The sequence below is a fragment of the Periophthalmus magnuspinnatus genome, chromosome 5 (assembly GCF_009829125.3).
Source record: "Periophthalmus magnuspinnatus isolate fPerMag1 chromosome 5, fPerMag1.2.pri, whole genome shotgun sequence".
Lineage (NCBI taxonomy): Eukaryota > Metazoa > Chordata > Actinopteri > Gobiiformes > Gobiidae > Periophthalmus > Periophthalmus magnuspinnatus.
In genome coordinates, this window is record NC_047130.1 from 31,189,435 (window position 1) to 31,207,156 (window position 17,722).

General features: G+C 39.0%; 2 protein-coding genes across 4 annotated transcripts; one reads left to right on the forward strand and one right to left on the reverse strand.

The window, feature by feature from the left end:
- Positions 1–1,689: 1,689 nt before the first annotated feature.
- On the reverse strand, positions 1,690–5,152 carry wdr77 (WD repeat domain 77). The gene is made up of 10 exons (XM_033966702.2): positions 4,873–5,152; positions 4,593–4,778; positions 3,957–4,098; positions 3,814–3,863; positions 3,240–3,310; positions 3,073–3,130; positions 2,903–2,974; positions 2,718–2,826; positions 2,574–2,642; positions 1,690–2,061 (listed from the first exon to the last, which is right to left on the reverse strand). The coding sequence occupies exons 1-10, from the start codon at positions 4,979–4,981 to the stop codon at positions 1,923–1,925; spliced, it is 1,005 nt and encodes a 334-aa protein (XP_033822593.1). The 5' UTR covers positions 4,982–5,152; the 3' UTR covers positions 1,690–1,922.
- A 582-nt stretch (positions 5,153–5,734) lies between these two features.
- LOC117371092 (protein polybromo-1) lies at positions 5,735–17,667 on the forward strand. 3 transcript variants are annotated; one of them, XM_033966699.2, is made up of 30 exons: positions 5,735–5,840; positions 6,767–6,916; positions 6,989–7,086; positions 7,589–7,736; positions 7,799–7,927; positions 8,014–8,130; positions 8,202–8,270; positions 8,371–8,469; positions 8,616–8,701; positions 8,780–8,865; positions 8,928–9,144; positions 9,939–10,080; positions 10,148–10,242; positions 10,323–10,602; positions 11,054–11,159; positions 11,243–11,882; positions 12,328–12,539; positions 13,495–13,680; positions 13,810–13,967; positions 14,051–14,311; positions 14,385–14,530; positions 14,630–14,787; positions 14,854–15,037; positions 15,129–15,321; positions 15,403–15,604; positions 15,845–15,997; positions 16,361–16,519; positions 16,769–16,821; positions 16,995–17,199; positions 17,275–17,667. In XM_033966699.2, the coding sequence occupies exons 2-30, from the start codon at positions 6,776–6,778 to the stop codon at positions 17,436–17,438; spliced, it is 4,887 nt and encodes a 1,628-aa protein (XP_033822590.1). In that variant the 5' UTR covers positions 5,735–5,840; positions 6,767–6,775; the 3' UTR covers positions 17,439–17,667. The 3 variants fall into 3 exon arrangements, with proteins under 3 accessions (XP_033822590.1, XP_055077639.1, XP_055077638.1); XM_055221663.1 differs by having other exon boundaries at positions 5,805–5,840; positions 6,767–6,907; XM_055221664.1 differs by lacking the exon at positions 16,361–16,519 and having other exon boundaries at positions 15,845–15,913.
- Positions 17,668–17,722: the final 55 nt, after the last annotated feature.

The following is a 17,722-nucleotide window of genomic DNA, read 5'->3' on the forward strand; positions in this document are numbered from 1 at the left end:
CTAAAGCACATGTTTATGAAGTCATTTTTAGCTGCTGTGGTATATTGTGCTATAAATTGTGTCACACATGCGTAACATTGTTGTGTAGTTAAATCATACTGATACAGTCTACAAGTGGTTAAAACTGCTTATAATGAAAGAGGGTAGTTTATATAAGCGTTTCTTTATGATACAATCAACTTCTAACTTTGTAATCTAAGGTTATGTAATGCCATAATTGCAAAAGTTTCACTGTTACAATATTTTTATGAATGACAATTTGTTTCTTTTATGGAAGTCTTGAGTTATCAAACACTGTTATATTTATATGAAAATATGCTATATAATGTATCCAAGTGTCATATTTTTGTTTGTACAGTTTAAAACAGAATGTACATTTTGTAAGATGTGGCCATATATTAAAATAGATTGTGTTAAAAGTTTGAGTTTCAACCTTTTTTCAACCAATTTGTCTATATCAGGGGTATCTATTGGCCTTCTGGCTTTGTGGTGAAATTGCCCCAATAACCATAAGTAGTACTTTTTATTCCAATTTAAATTTCCTCTACCGCCATTACAGAAATAACAAAAATGGTTTGTGACAGATCTGGGGTTTCATTTATAAAACATGTGTACATTCAAAAATGTTACATATGTGACTTTCCATGTTAAGTTTGTGATCTATAAAAAGACAAAATGAGGGGTCTGGTCAAAAACTTTGAACTTTGGGCGTCAGGACTGGTGTCACTCTTCTAAGCCTGCATTAAACTATGGTTGCTCAATCAAATCTCTGCTAATTGCACTTTGAATGATTCAAGGTATGAACGACTCACCTTGCCCTCAGCCCTCGCCTTTGTTTGAATTTCAAAAGTTTGTACATAACAAATACATAAGTACAGTATAGTCATTCTATTAGTTGTGATAAAGCCACTGTTACATGTTGTATTTTATTTACAAACTGAAATGACAATCTAAAAGTATGAATAGTAGAATAGTAGTATTTTAGTAGTTAATCGATGTAATTGAGTGAGCACTACAGCACAGTTATTGGGGACCCATCTCTTGGTCGTGATGACTTTAGCTGGAGGATTTTATCCATGGTACGTTTTAGGATGATCCATATGAATAACATACAGGCCTTTATGCAGTGATTTGTCCTCCTTCCTAGATAATTTCAGTAAGTCTATAATGAGCATTGTGCCATGTGCATAATTGGTGTAAATTAACTGCATTCCAATGAGACGAGTATATGACGAGCACATGGGGTTAAAGAATGAAGTATACAGTAAGAAGCTTGGGAAATCAACCAATCATCAGATGGACTATATGGTCTGCATTACTGCATGTACAGGTTAAATATACAGTGAATACCTTATACCATATAGACATATCTGTGTGATCCCTCAGTCATCCAGGTCTGATCCATGGCAAAAGAAAGACACAAAATATAGACACGTCTAATCACGTTAACCCCTGAGCCTTCACTCAACATAAACAGTTTTAGCACACAAGAAAAGGATATTTTGATCATGTGTTAAGTGCAAATCTATAAAAAGTTTTTTTAATAAAATTTCACAGATATTCCAATTCTATTAATCCTCAGGTCATTGGTGTAGTCTTCTATCTCTAGGCTCCAACCAACAGCAACTGAAAAAAGTGTACAAAAATGACTCATACACTGCTCGCAAAGCGAAACCACAACTTATTATTACAGCACTTTTAATGCAGTTTAACCATAACAATCCACATGACCAAATTGAAAACACACAATGACTTAATAGCAACAGGGTTTGAAACCGTATTTAAGATAAGTACTTTACGTTTGCTTTAGAAATCCTTCAGTAAAATACAGAATGATCCAACTCAAAGCTGCAAATAAAATATCAAAAATGTGTTGTTTTTAGCAGCTATTTCCACATTGTCTATGATTATGTATTTGGAATCTAAGAGTTGGAGTTAGGAGCAGAAGCAACAGTGTGGTGCAGAACAGCATGGTCCCAGCCGACAGAGGTCAGAGAGTTAGAGCCTCCATGTAGCCAACTCACGCCCTTCACGAAGTCCTGGTGTCGCCGGTCTCGATATCTAAAGAGATTACATTATTTTGATTTGAGGAAATTAAAGCTTCTGTATATTCATAAACGTTGGAGATTAAATTTTATTTTTTTCTCCACTGTGCACTACTAAATTCTATTTTGTTAATGATACTTTAAAAGAGTATTTAAAGGTCCACTATGCAGCTTTCCTGTTGTAGGGTCTGCCATTTGCTTGTCTCCATGGAAACATTATTGTTGTGACTGGATTAGTTCGCAGTGTAGCATTAAGCGTATTCATCTTGCATTTATTTCATTATGAGTGTTTTATTGCTCAAAGTCCCTGAAAAACATGGATTTTTACTGTGAGTGAGTGAGCCTCTCCACAGATCTCACTTGGTCAAGTGCTTGTTTAAGTTTAATACTATACTGTGAAATACTTAATCTCTCCATGAAGACAAGCAGGTGGTAGACTCCACCAGAATAGTTACATAGTGCACATTTAACTACTTGCTACTTGGTGTGTAACATTAGCCAATCTCTGAAAGTGCTATACAAACTTACATTTCCTTCAGTTCAGAGTTTATCACAGCTACGGAACAGTCATTGCTTATTGAAGCCAGCAAAGCAGAGCTGAAAACGGAGGAAGAAGTTGTAAGTTAGAAAATAACAGCTACAGTAAATGTATTATGAAAATATATACTTTACCTATGTGTAGAGAAGGCGAGTTCATTCACTCTGCGGCTGTGGACATTCTGCATCTGAGATGGCTCCGCCCCCTGGAGATCTTTTATAGTTACTCTGCCCAATTCATCGCCTGAAAAATCAAACATTAATGAAGATTTTGTGAATCAGCTGTGTTGTTTCATTTAAGAGCTGAGAACAACACACACCAATTGCTATAGTGTTTCTGTGATGTGGATGCCACGCTACAGTACTTGGGGAGCAGAGGGGACTTGGCACATCTGAGGGAAAAGAATAAGACCATTATGTAATATACACTTATAGCACAATTTAAACACCAGTATAACAATCTCTGAATATTAAATTTAACCGCTCTTGCCTATTCTTGAGGCTGGTTTAGTTGACTTTCTTTTGTCCCACAACAACACACGGCCATCCTGCATGAAAGAGGATATGATTAAAACAGATACCATTAACAAGTGGCACATTAAAAATAAGATGTCATGACTTTATTTTTCTTAAATATTGACAAAAATCTTCTCTTACTTGTCCACATGACACAAACAGGGAATCGTCTGTAGGACTGCACACAACACAATTTACAGGCTCTGTGTGAGCTGGGGAAAAGACGGCAAAAAAAAAAAACTGGTCAAATTGAACCATTACTTGGACAATAGAGGGATGGGTCAAAACCAGGCTGAATTGTGTGTTCTCATCATAATAATTATTACATGAGTTTATTATTGTCTTGGTGTGTCTTTAATTTACTTTTATTGTAATGTATACTTGAGTCTACTGAAAATGTCATCAACTCAAATTAGTGCCAAGTGAAAGTAGGACATTGAGCGTGAAATTTATTAAATCTGTGGATTATTCTTCTAATCAGTGTGTTGTCACTTGCTTAGGGTCAAATCAAGCATAGTTACATAAATTTAACTGGCTTTACAGCACATCAAATCATGTGGAAGACAATGTGAAGAACCGGCAAAATAAGTTTTATTTGCCCCTTCATGTCACTGTTATGACATATATTCTTGGATGTGACTATGAGAAAGCAAAATGTCTTTAAATATTCTTTAAATACAATATTATGTGCATTCAAAAACAATAAAATACTAACCATGATAGGTAGTAACGACAGTCTCCTGACTAAGGTCCCAGACTTTAACTCTGCATTAGACAAAGAAATGAGTCATTATCATAAAGTCTGGGTGTGTTTGTATAAATATTTTTGAAGTTGCATGCACACCTACAGGAGCTCACCTATAGTCCATGCTGCCAGTAACAGCGCCACTAGCTCCACTCATGGGGCTCACACTAGTCACTATGTTGTCATGTTCATATTTGGTCCATCTGTTTACCAGCAAAGACTCATTCTCAGTCAGCTCCCACAGCTCTAAGGCACCTGTACAAAAAACACAGTTGTGCTTATTCATTTTTAGTACATTCACATTCTTTTAAAGGTGTACTATGTAACTTTTCTTGGAAGGTTACATGTACGTATCAATGAAAATGTTTGCAGACAGCAATTGGCCAAGGAATTTTAATTATACTTAATTCGTGCAACTCACACTTTTTAGGAGTGCCTGGAGTTTATAATGTTTCTCAAAGTTATTGCTTTGTCTAGAATGCTCCACAGTAAGTCAATGAAATAATACAGTACAATACAATAATAAGGATACATCACCAGGTCACTTTACAGGTCAGATCTGTGACCCCTACTCACAATAAGACTGTATGCTTTTCTAGGTATTCTTTAGAAATAAAAACACCTGTAATCCCAGTAGATAATTTGTCATATTTTAGACAATTATAGGCAAAGGCAGCATCTTCATGGTGACAAGGAGGTGGCAGATCCTCCATCAGAAAAGTTACATAGAGCTCCGCACTAGAACTCACCAGAGTCAGATGCAAGGACTATATCTTTGTCTGACAGCCACTTGACATCTGTGATCCCAGCCTCAGTCTGCACTCCTGCTTTACAGAAGCCCTCGTTGGGGGCCTGCTCTGGGTTACTGTAGACCCAAACAGAGCCCTGCCAGTTTCTGCCCGTGAGACTGGAAGCGGCAAGCAGCAAGGCTCCATCTGTGAAAACAAGTCAAGATCCGTTAGATTAATACATCAACACACCTTTACTGCGACCCTACTGGGATGCTTTACAATGGCACAAACCATGTACCTGCTCTGTACCGGGCCGCGCACAGATGCTTCTCCATGCACGCGGGCGCGTTTGGAGGAATATCCCATTTGTTCTCCTTCACCATGCTGCTGTTTACGGCGCCTTTCATTCAGAAGACACGGGCGGACTGTCGGTGCTGCCCTTTCCTCGCAGAAGTTATCCACGTGGAAAATACGCAAGGCAGCTATGAATATGTGCCTGGAAATAAACTGTTAAATAAGTCCTGTTAGGCTGTGATTAATGTAAAGAAACACATGGGGCAGACAAAGATGCACTTCCTACTTTGAGTCTTCTTCTGTGACAATATCGTTCTCAGCAACTGTCAACCAGTGAGTACTGCCATCTCGTGGCGGTCGATGATAGTTGTCGCAGGATCTTTGCACACAGACATACAGTCTATGACAAACACACCGCCCCTTAAAGAACAAAAGTGATGGCATTTGATAAAAGGTGGCTTGTAAATTTGTGCATAAGGTACGTAATATAAATTCCAAACATTGAATCACATAATATCTTCCTGGGATTCGACCCAATGCAAGTTCAAGTTCACCATTCTTCGTATTTTTCCTCTTGTGAGCTAAGACATTACGTTTTTGTATCTTTTTGTCATTAGCTTTAATCATAGTTGATTGGACAAATAACAAGAAAGGTAAAAGACTTGATGATTTTGAAGACATTCAGCCAAAATGACATTTTCTTCTAGTCACAAGACAACATTTCACAAAAATATGTGAACAGTAAACTCCACACGAAGTGAAACAGTAAAACCCATCGTTATCAAAATCGGCAAATTTACACTGTAAATTTCGTTTATTTTGCGCACCTTCGTGCTTTTAATTTGAAAGTTTCTACAGGGAAGCTTGAAATAATGCTTTGTAACTTGCCAATTTTGTGTCTCACTAAAATTGATAAGTGATTAGCTTTTTGATCGTATAGATTGTAAAGCGTGCAGACTCGGGCCGCTGCAGGTAAGACTTTGACTGTGTCAGGACGGTGCACTGAATGCTCCCCATCACATGTCGTCGATGTTTACAGCAATAGCTTTACAATAACCGCTATATGGCTTTTTCAGTGATGTCTTTTGTGTCTAGCGTTTATTGCACTGAAAGCTCGCATTTTAGCGTCAGCTCTCATGCCTCTGGTCCCTCATTTTCCTGACAGTAAACTCCGCTGACAGCTGCTGCTCTACATGCTAGCCCCGCACAGCTAAACACAGAGCAGGGCACAGACAGAGAGGAGAGGGGAGAGGGGTGGAACACTGCGGTAAGAGGTGCCTCAGCCCGGGCGGACATGCAGCATCACTGCTCCTCATTCAGGCCACAGCTCTGGATCAGGACAAATGACCAGCACACCTGGGCACACATGTTGGTGCATATGCCACTGAGCAGAGCCTTTGGTATGCATGAGTCAACATAACCTACTAAATATTGATTTAGAGGTCAAAGTTAACATAGGGTCGCACCTGCGGTTTCCAGGGTCGTCTGGAGCTGTAGACATTTGATTAATAAATGAAAACTGCCTTTGGAGAGTACATAAACACAAATTAATGGTTGTCAATGAAGGGTTTTATTTAATTAGATATATTTATTCATTTATCCATCTTCTTTTAAATGAGTGAAAGTCATTCAAATGGAAAGTCGACACAATTATGCTAGTGCATCTATTATACAGCTATCAATACTGATTCGCTCCCACTTCCACCCATATTTATGACCACAACAACATGCCACATGCAGTGAAGTGCATAGTTTTAACAACTGCTGTTCTGTAGACATCTCTTAATAGAGATTGCAGTTCATTAAACTTGTTGCACAATTTTACAGCAGCTATGAGGAGAGTGTCATTGATGCAATACAACTATATGTTTGTATTCCCTTGTGCATTGGTCTGTCAGAGGTCTGCCATGGCCCTAAAAAGAAGACGGGCGACCTCTCCCACCAGCAGTGTGAGCGGAGGGGACTTTGAGGACAGCCAGACGTCCTCTTCCATGTCCTCATTTGGCCGAAAGAGACGACGAACATCAAATCTCCCAACTGTAGATCCTGTAATTTTACACATTTCATACCAAATGCTGACACTGCCAAAGGTGGTTTAGTCATTCATTTGTGTATTACAGATAGCTGTTTGTCATGAACTTTACAACACCATCAGAGACTACAAGGATGACCAGGGGAGGATGTTGTGTGAGCTTTTCATTAGAGCCCCTAAACGAAGGTACAGTCACAAATGTTAAAATACTGTTGCAGGAATAATTAAAGTAGCCCAGGAGTTGTAAGGAGAGGCAGGACACTTTGGATGTCAAACACAGAAGTTTATTTACCTACTGTACAGAAGCATGAGACATGAACACTCAACACATTTTGGTATTTGTCTATTAAAAGGTGCACTATGCATTTATCCAGTTACAGAAGTTTTTATTGCTAAAAAATACATTAAAAACATGCAATCTTGCAGTGAATCATCTCCAGATATGACCTGTAATTTGGCCTGGTGACATTACATGCTTGTCTCTATGAAAACTGATAAGTGTAGAAGGTAGTGTACCTCCTTAACAAAAGTTACATAGTGCACATTTAAGTCTGGCCATTGTAAGGTGTATTATAACCTCTGATGACGTAGGTCTGATAGAGCTATCAATAAAGTAAATTTCAATAAGTGCTGTTCCATTAGTGCAATTTCCACATCAGTTAATATAAAACCACAATTTTTCTTTCAGGAACCAGCCGGACTACTACCATGTGGTGTCCCAGCCCATTGACATGATGAAAATACAACAGAAGTTAAAGATGGAGGAGTATGATGATGTAGAGCAGCTCACCAGTGACTTTCAGCTTTTATTCAAGAATGCAAAGAGTTATTACAAGGTAGAAAAAAACAGAATACACTATATGTATAGAGAAAGATGTAATAAACATGTTTTGTTTAGTCGGACAGTCCAGAATACAGAGCAGCCTGTAAACTGTGGGACCTTTATCTCCGAACCAAGAATGAGTTTGTGCAGCGAGGCGAGTACGAGGAGGATGATGATGATGATCAAGAAAATCCTGAAGAAGAGGTGATATGTTTTGTGGTTTTCATTGTCATATCAATTAGGAAGTTGTTATTTATAACAATATGATTAAATCTTAAATGATGTAACAGAGTCCAGTTTTGACATTGAAGGAGGTCCTGGAGCAGCTGCTCGATGCAGTGGTGACTTATGCTGAACCCTCTGGACGAGTGATCAGCAAACTCTTTCAACAACTTCCTTCTAAAGTGGTACAAACATGACTTAATGCATTTGTTAAAAGGTCAAATACATATTTAAAGGCTCATTTTGTCCCTTATAGCAATACCCAGATTATTACGCCATCATCAAAGAACCAATCGACCTGAAAACAATCGCTCAAAAGATTCAGGTTTGTCATACTTCCTACAATCTATAACTTTACAAATGTATTTTTATTTTTGCCATAACATTAGTAGTAACATCGTAGTCTATCCTGGGTTTGTCTGTAGATGAGCCAGTACAGGAGTGTTCATGGTATGTCTAAAGATATTGATTTACTGGTGAAGAATGCAAAAACCTACAATGAGCCTGGATCTCAGGTGTTTAAGGTGAGCTCATCACACTTGTAATCTAATGATGAGTTGTTCTAAAGTGTATGGAGTATAGTATGAATGTCCTCTACCTTAGCCTATATATTATGCATGAGGAATGAACTTCTCCTTCAACTAGTAGCATGTCTTTGTCACAACTACAGGATGCTAACTCTATCAAAAAGATTTTTGCACAAAAGCGGTCTGAGGTTGAACACGGAGACCCAATAAAATCCAGTATGCGTATTCGGTAAGTACAGAACCCAATGATAAATCATTAGGTCTTATGATGGATTCAAGAGAAGTCTGTAACTCGTGTGTCTGACAGAAATCGAAAGTGTGTTCAGGGAGACCGTCTCTCTGCTATCACTATGGCTCTTCAGTATGAGAGCGATGACGAAGGAATACTCTCCGGTACTTTATGAACAATTAAAAAAATATAGCAGTTTAAAATTTAACGGCCATCTCTTCTGTAGGCTCCGTCCACTATGATGAGGGTGAATCAGAGGCTGAGAGCATGACTTCTAACATGGACATGACTAACCCCATCTTCATGCTGTACGAGGCCGTGAGGGGGGCAAGAAATAGCCAGGGACAGCTCATCTCTGAACCGTTTTTGCAGCTCCCATCCAGAAAAGACTATCCTGACTATTACCAGCACATCAGCCACCCCATCTGCCTCGTGCACATCAAGTACGCACATGGAGCATTCTCACATTTTTTTATGATTTGCATATATAACTTATATTGAAGGCTGGCCTGATTACCTTTACTGGAGAGACAGGAGAAGTTGCTCACCATTCACAAATTTCACAGACAAAGCTGGTAAAATACTGTGGGATAGGACTTAACAATGGAAAAATACTTTATTATCAACCTTTTTATGGTGTAGGGTACACCACCTCCTTGTCTTCATGGAGATGATATTGCTGTTTTTCAAGGTATTTTGAAGCAATGAAAACACCTGTAACTGAAAAAAATGCAAGGTAAATTAATGCCATATTAGGGAACATTCTAGGCCAGGAGTGGCAAACATATTTTCACCGAGGGCCACATCAGCAAAATGGCTGCTCTCAAAGGGTCAGATGTAAAATGAATCTAACTCATTTCTGTTTCTGTATTTATGACTTATTCAAATTACAAATATTACATACGCATTTGCCTAGATGTAAAAATATGGCTGTGTAACTGTGTATCTCTTGATAAATTGAAATTTTAAGACCATCATACCTTTTAATTTACCCTGTCGAGGGCCACATAAAATGATGTAGAGGGCCGCATTTGGCCCACGGGCCTTGACTTTGACACATGTGTTCTAGGCTAAACCATAACATGTCAACATAGTCAAGCAGTATGTGGACTCCACCTAGTATACATAGTGCACTTTTAATAGTATCCAGTAACCTTTACCCTTAGAGTGTCAACATTCCAAGTATTAATACAAAAGGATGTGTTTCTTAAATGTTTTGCTCTGTGTATTTTTTCAGGAACAAGATGAAGAATAACGAATATGAAAGTGTTGAGAGAATTGATGCAGATCTGACACGGATGTTTGAAAATGCCAAACGCTACAATGTCCCTCACTCCTCTATCTACAAACGTGCTCTTAAACTACAACAAATTCAACTGGTGAGTCCCAACCGTTCAAGGCCACATATCTTGTGTGTTTTCCTGTCTGTGTTTTTGTTGTTTATAGATTAAAAGGAAAGAGCTCCTACAAAGAGAAGACGATGATGGGGACAGCATGCTCTCATCAGCCACATCTGACACAGGCAGCACCAAAAGAAAATAGTACTACTATTATTTTATGTACTATTCATTATATTTAGAATATTCTGTGTCTTGTATAAAGATATTTGATTTTTTTCTAGTTACAAGAAGAACACAAAGAAATACAGAATGAAAGTCCTTTTAGCTTCTGTGACAGAGGCACGGGAGGCGGGCACTGGTCGCAGACTGTGTGACTTGTTTATGGTCAAACCCTCAAAGAAAGATTATCCTGACTATTATAAAATCATTCTGGAGCCAATGGATCTCAGGACCATTGAGAACAACATCCGATCAGATAAATACATGACAGAGGATTCAATGGTGGAGGATATGAAGCTCATGTTTCGCAATGCAAGACACTATAATGAAGAAGGCTCTCAGGTAAGACTCATTTACACTTAAAATGCATTGATAGTTATATATTATTAATGTTGGCAATTGATCTATTTATGGGTGTTAAAGAAGACTATGCTTTTTTCAGGTACTTTTTGAAGTGTAACATAAGTCGATCATCATTTTACATTTGTATTCATAGTAAATCATTGGAGTATTCTAAGCTTAACTTTTTTTTAACCTTTTGTGTATGAAATCTAAATCTTTCAAATAATCACAGCTAAGCACAGGAATAGGGGATTGGTGAAAATGGCATTTCAAAACATTTCAAACAAAAGAATACATATCTTCAGTCTGTTCTTTGTTGCGTATTTCAACTGTTTATAGTACACACTAAAGTCAGGTTTACTTTTTTAACTAGGTCAGAATCGGTCAGGCTTGACAAAAAGTAATTGCGGATTGAAAAATTACTAAAGACTTCCATTTTCATTTGGTTTAGGTCTACAATGACGCTGACATCTTAGAAAAAATTATGAAGGACAAACGCAGAGAACTTGGCCCTCCACCTGAAGATGATGACTTGATGTCTCCGAAGCTAAAAATAAGTATGCAGTACTGTTCAAATGATGTTTTAATGAGATAACTATAACTGTTTTTTCTGGGTTTAAAAAAAAAATATTTATTTCAGGAAAGAACAGCATTGCTCTTAAAAAATCCAAGTACTTGACGCCTCTTCAGCAGAAACTCCATGAACTTTACGAAGCCGTGAAAAACTACACAGACAAACGAGGACGCCGTCTTAGCACCATCTTCCTCCGCCTACCGTCCCGCTCTGAACTGCCTGACTATTACATCGCTATAAAGAAACCCGTGGACATGGAGAAAATCAAAAGCCACATGCTAGCCAACAAATATCAGGATGTTGACGCTTTGGTGGAGGATTTGGTGCTTATGTTCAACAATGCTTGCACTTACAATGAGCCAGAGTCCCTCATATACAGGGATGCACTGGTGTTGCATAGGGTCCTATTGGAGACCAGGCGAGAGTTGGAGGGGGGAGAAGACAGTCATGTACCTGATGTGCCAAGGCTGATCCAGGAGCTCATTCGGAGTTTGTTTGTTTCGGTTTTGGGGCATCAAGACGACGAAGGACGTTGCTATAGTGATTCACTCGCTGAGATCCCTGCTGCTGATCCTGCCAATCCGGACAAACTGCAGCTAAACTTTGAGATAATTCGATCCAACGTGGATAAAGGTTGTTACAAGAGACTGGACGTGTTTCAAGATCACATGTTTGAGGTGCTGGAGAAAGCCAGGAGACTCAACAGGTGATGCAGTTGTCCTGACTTAGAATAAACTAAATAACTATATTGACTACACCTTACTTAGCCTTAATAAAACACGAGGAATGAACAAAGTTTACTAAGCTTGATTCAGGCTTACTAGCTACTTAATACCCTAACCCTAGTTTGTAGTTGCTAAACCTGAATCATTCTTAATCTATTTGTTCAATATGAATTATATCTTTATTCATGCTTTATTAAGGCTGTAATTTGTAAATGGTGTTGTTATCATTAAGTGCTACCAATTACTTAAATCAAATTAATTTATTAACTGGATTAATGAGATTTCATATAAACAATGTATTTACTATCATGAACCAATCATTGTCAGTTATGGCATTATTAACTAAACTTAATGGTTTCAGATGGTACTGCATCTTTAATTTTCAGTACACCAAAACAAAATGTTTTTTGTTTTTTGTCAATGCAGAACTGACTCAGAGATCTTTGAGGATGCCGTGGAGCTGCAGCAGTTTTTCATTCGGATCCGAGATGAGCTTTGCAAGAATGGAGAGATCCTCATGTCTCCTGCTCTGAGCTACACCTCCAAACACCTGCACTCCGACGTGGAGAAAGAGAAAAAGGACAAGCTCCCCAGGGAGTTTGAGGAGGACAAAGTGAAGAGAGAGGAGGAGAAACAGGGTATGTAACTAAGAGTTTAAACAGGTTTAAATTCAGTTGATTAGATGATCAATAATGTGCATACAGTCTTTCAGTGTTTTGGGTATATTGTTGTTTAGTTAATAGATAAGTTTTATACCTTTTATTCCTTTTTTTAATCCTGCTGTTACATTTAGACTTCATGTAAAATTCAGTTGTTTAATTTTTACTAATGCAAACATATCTATTCAATTCAATTCATTTTATTTCGCCCAAAATCACAACAACAGTTGTCTTGAAGGGCGTTCATGTTTTGGTTGATGGGGGAAACCGGAGAGTACACGGAGGAAACCCATCCAGACATGGGGAGAAACATGCAAAACTCCACACAGAAAGGCCTGGGTGACTAAGGGATCGAACCAAACCTTCTTGCTGTGAGGCATGAGTGATGCTACACACAAAAACAAACAGGAAAAATCAAACAACAGGAAAAATCAGACAAAACAAGAAAAATTGGCCAGGTGAGGAGGAGGGAGGGGGCTGAGGAGGGCCAGGTGAGGAGGAGTAAGACCAGGTGAGGAGAAGGTGAGCTGGGCGAGGAGGAGGAGAGCCGGGTGAGGAGGAGAGGGAGGCAGGTGGAGGAGGGCAAGGCGGGGAGGAGGAGAGGGTCCAGCTGTCATCGGGGCATCTGAAAGAGTTACACTCCACAGGGGGAGTGGGACAGGGGACAACATGTGAATAGCATTGCTGATGAGAAAATAGGAGGAAGCAGAGGATAGTGCTCAGGTTGCCATACTTCCCCCAGCTTGTTATCTCCTACTGCAGCCTATGTCGAGGGAGAATGTTCTGAAGTAAGTTTTTAAATCTGTTTCCACGGAATCATGCAGGTGACGTGCCTCTGCTACAAAGTCACTACAGTGTAAATAAGTATACTTTATCAAGTATACTTATTTACGTGATAATCACTTGCAATGAGTTTTAATCTTATTTTTTGTAGAAGCTGAGAAGCGAGAGGACACAGTGGGAGGGGCATGGTCCTCTAGCACACAGCGCACATACAGCCAGGACTGTAGCTTCAAAGACAGTAAATATCATGTTGGAGACTATGTGTATGTGGAGCCTGCAGAGCCCAACCTCCAACCTCATATCATCTACATAGAACGGCTTTGGGAGGACAACACTGGTGAGATTATCCATAGATTACTAAAGAAGCGACAGCACTATTCAGTGACTATATGTACACACATATTTTATGCATATATACATATATGTGTATATGTATGTATATATGTATCATCTATTATAATTACAGGTGAAAAATGGTTGTATGGCTGCTGGTTTTACAGACCAAATGAAACATTTCACCTCGCCACAAGAAAGTTCTTAGAAAAGGAGGTTTTTAAAAGTGACTATTACAACAAAGCACCAGTCAGCAAGATATTGGGCAAATGTGTAGTTATGTTTGTAAAGGTATTTATAAAACCTAAGCTCTTATTTTCACAATGTATTTACATATTTCCCTTGGCTTAACTCTTATCTGTGTAAATCTTAAGGAATATTTCAAACTTCAGCCTGATGGGTTTGAGCCAGATGATGTGTATGTTTGTGAATCGCGTTACTCTGCTAAATCCAAGTCCTTCAAGAAGATCAAACTGTGGGCCATGCCTCTGAACTCTGTGCGGCTGTTACCCAGAGAAGTCCCTCTACCAGTGGTCCGAGTGGCATCCATGTTTGCCCCAAAACAAGAGGAAAAAACAGCAGAGACCACTCACGCAGAGAATGAAAGCAAGTTACACGATTCCGTAGTTGACAAGGTAAAAGAAGTTTTACCTTTTTAACATGTTTCTTAGTTCAGGCAATATGCATATAACAAATTATATTTAATAGGAGAGAGAGGATGTCCCAATGGAAATGAGTAATGGTGAGCCTGGATGTCAGTACTATGAGCAACTTTGCTATAACAATCTGTGGCACAAAATTGGAGACTTTGTATACATTGGTTCCCATGGGTTAGTGCGCCACCGAGTGGGCAGGTAGTGTATTAGTTTACACAACCAATTGATTTGACAGTGAATATAGCAAAAAACATTTAAACAAATATAAAAATAAATGTAATATATATTTTTATTTAGAATAGAGAAAATGTGGATGCGTGACGGAGCTGGTTACTTTTTTGGTCCAATCTTCATCCATCCCGAAGAAACTGAACATGAACCAACCAAGATGTTTTACAAAAGAGAAGTGTTTCTCAGCAACCTGGAGGAGACCTGTCCTATGACCTGCATTATAGGTAACTGACAGTTTAACTTATATTGACTTAAGTGAACAAAATGTGTTAACAATATTTATTTTACAGGGAAGTGTGTTGTGTTATCTTTCAAAGACTACCTTTCATGTCGACAAACTGAGATACCTGAGGAGAACGTACTTCTTTGTGAGAGCCGTTATATTGAAAATGAGAAACAAATGAAGAAATTTAAGGGTCTCAAACGCTTTTCACTTTCTGGGAAAGTAATTGAGGATGAAATCTACTATTTTCGGTTTGTCATTATGAAATAATCTTCCAGGTTATGCAAGAAGTTAACAAACTACAGAACAGAAACAAACTACATAATTAATTTTCTCCTACAGGAAGCTCATTGTACCTCAGAAAGAGCCATCGCCACTTCTGGACCAGAAAATTGAAGAACTGGAGGCCAAGTTTGCTGACATGACAGATGAGGAGCTGGAGGACCTTGGAGATGATGATCCAGATTTAGATCATTCACACTTGCAGTCTTCACTGTCCAGTGACTTGGACTTGTTGGCCTACACGCCCCCACAGGTGCAATAAAATAAAATAATTCAACAATTTCCACAAAAACAAATCAATAACATTGAATATAACAGTTTTATTTTTGAACAGTCAACACCTAAATCTCTGAAGGGTCTTTCAAAGAAAGAGGGGTCCAAACGGAAAATTAACATGAGCGGCTATATCCTGTTCAGCAGTGAGATGCGGGCCGTAATCAAAGCCCAGCACCCGGACTTCTCCTTTGGGGATCTGAGCCGACTTGTTGGGACAGAATGGAGAAACTTGGAGAGTTCCCGAAAAGCTGAGTATGAAGGTACAACATAGTTACTGCACATCTGTGATGATGACTCGTGGTATGTTATCTCTCACTCATTGCCTATGCCACGGCATTAGACTGTTTAATTTGAGCTTAAGCAAATTCTTTTGTTAACCTTCTTATATAAACACAAACATAACGTACATTATTAACATGTTATGCCTAATTGTGGTAGAGTGTTTTAGCCTATTTTTAAATCATTTTTATAAATAAAGGTTTTGTATCTGACATTTGCAGAGAGGGCAGCAAAAGTAGCTGAGCAGCAGGAGCGTGAGAGATCCACTCATCTGACTTCCCCAAGAGCAGGTACCCCGTTAGGGGCACTGATGGGGGTGGTGCCTCCTCCAAGCCCTATGGGCATGCTAAATCCCAGCATGACCTCTATGTCAGGTAACCCCTCATAGATGTCCAGTGTGCGTAGAAGGCTGGAATAAGAAGCTGAACTGCTAAAATTAACACCTTCAATAAAATAACATCCTAATATTAACATGTATTGTGTGATACTGGTGTAGTGCTTCAGATAACTCTTTAACCTTAACTAAAACCTTGATATGTGTACATCAGTGCACACTGATCTAAATAGGAACCTTCTATCAGAATAATTGGACATTAACGTAACTTTGCATTTTTGTACACTAATTAAGGTTTGGAGTTTGTGTAGTTGAATGCATGTCTCTTACGTATTTTCATTTCTTTGGTTGTGTAACTGGTGCATGATACTGTTGTGTTTGTTACTTAACCCATCGTGAGAAGGTGTGATGGCTGCATATAGGACAGCTATGATGCCCCGGCAGTGCCATGTTGAAGGCATGGTTAGTTTCACTGGCATCCCACCACATCACATGGGGGTGCCTGTGTTCCCCCCTCATCCTCTGCCTGTTTTGCCTGGGCTTTCCGGAATGCCACATCTGGGTAAGAGTCCTGTCATAGCCACCTCACCTGCCATGCAGTTGCTTCCTGTCACCCATCTACTAACTGGAGGGGCTACCTGTACCACTAATTTTGATTTAAAGAATATTACTACATAGCTGGGACTTAAATGCTTCCACTAAAGAAATTAATCTCACAATAAGAAAAAAAGATTAGGATTGGCATTCCTATTGATCTGGCAACTCTTTTATGAGATAATAACAATACATTTGTTGCACATTTATTTCTAAGGACTCAATGGTATTGGTGGTGGAAGTGGAGGAGGAAATGTTCATGGATCCCAGGTAAAGTGCTATGCCTTTTTGGATTTTAACTTTTATTTTTTATTTGCTCGATCCCTGTAATGGCTTTTGCAATGTGCTTTGCTAAATTATAAGGTATATCATAGTAGATGTAGAATATCCTGTGTGTCTAATTATATTTTATTGACAGATATACAAATGACTTTTTCTATTAGGTGGGTTTGATTGGGACAGGGCAGCAGGCCACACCCACATTCCCCGGTCAGACAGGACAGGCAGTGCACCAGCCCTCCACACCACTGTTCGTGTCTCCACCTGCCAAGTCTCAGCGGCTGCTCCACTCTGAGGCGTATCTGAGGTACATCGAAGGCCTGACGCCAGAATCCTCAACTGTCAGCAAGTGGGACCAAACGCTCTCAGGTTCATACTACCATTTCTTTTTTCTGTTTCTTTCTGTTTTGTTTGTGCAATAACTATAAAAACCTGCCATTACAGTTAAGAAACAAGATGTCCGACTGACAAAAGAACAAGAGAGCAGACTACCATCCCACTGGCTGAAGAGTAAAGGGGCCCACAAGACGATGGCGGATGCTCTTTGGCGCCTGCGGGACCTCATGCTGAGGGACACCCTTAATATTTGTCAGATGCACAACCTGTAGCTTTGTGTATAACTGAGCCTCTGGCTTTCACCTGTGAAACAGGAAGAACGTAATGCTCGTTAAAATGTTGACTTTGTGTTGTCTTAAATATGTTTGTATTCAGAGAAGGTGTATTCTGTGTTAAAATAGTTTTCATTTCACAGTTCATCAAGTGCATTATTGTTGTTATGAATGTCATTTTGAATTCAATGCCTTCATTACATTCACAATTAAATTGTGAACAATTAAACTTCGTTGTATGTCTAATTTAAGGTTCTGGTTTTCTAGATGCACACATAACGTCA

Excerpts from the sequence above, each read along its gene's own strand:
- wdr77 (XM_033966702.2), bottom strand. The coding sequence starts at position 4,981 with ATGAAAGGCGCCGTAAACAGCAGCATGGTGAAGGAGAACAAATGGGAT. Across the intron at positions 4,099-4,592 it reads AGTCCTTGCATCTGACTCTG|GTGCCTTAGAGCTGTGGGAG; the intron begins GTGAGTTCTAGT and ends TTTTTTGTACAG. Across the intron at positions 2,827-2,902 it reads CAGAAACACTATAGCAATTG|GCGATGAATTGGGCAGAGTA; the intron begins GTGTGTGTTGTT and ends TTGATTTTTCAG.
- LOC117371092 (XM_033966699.2), top strand. The coding sequence starts at position 6,776 with ATGGCCCTAAAAAGAAGACGGGCGACCTCTCCCACCAGCAGTGTGAGC. Across the intron at positions 7,737-7,798 it reads ATGCAAAGAGTTATTACAAG|TCGGACAGTCCAGAATACAG; the intron begins GTAGAAAAAAAC and ends TGTTTTGTTTAG. Across the intron at positions 8,271-8,370 it reads CAATCGCTCAAAAGATTCAG|ATGAGCCAGTACAGGAGTGT; the intron begins GTTTGTCATACT and ends GTTTGTCTGTAG.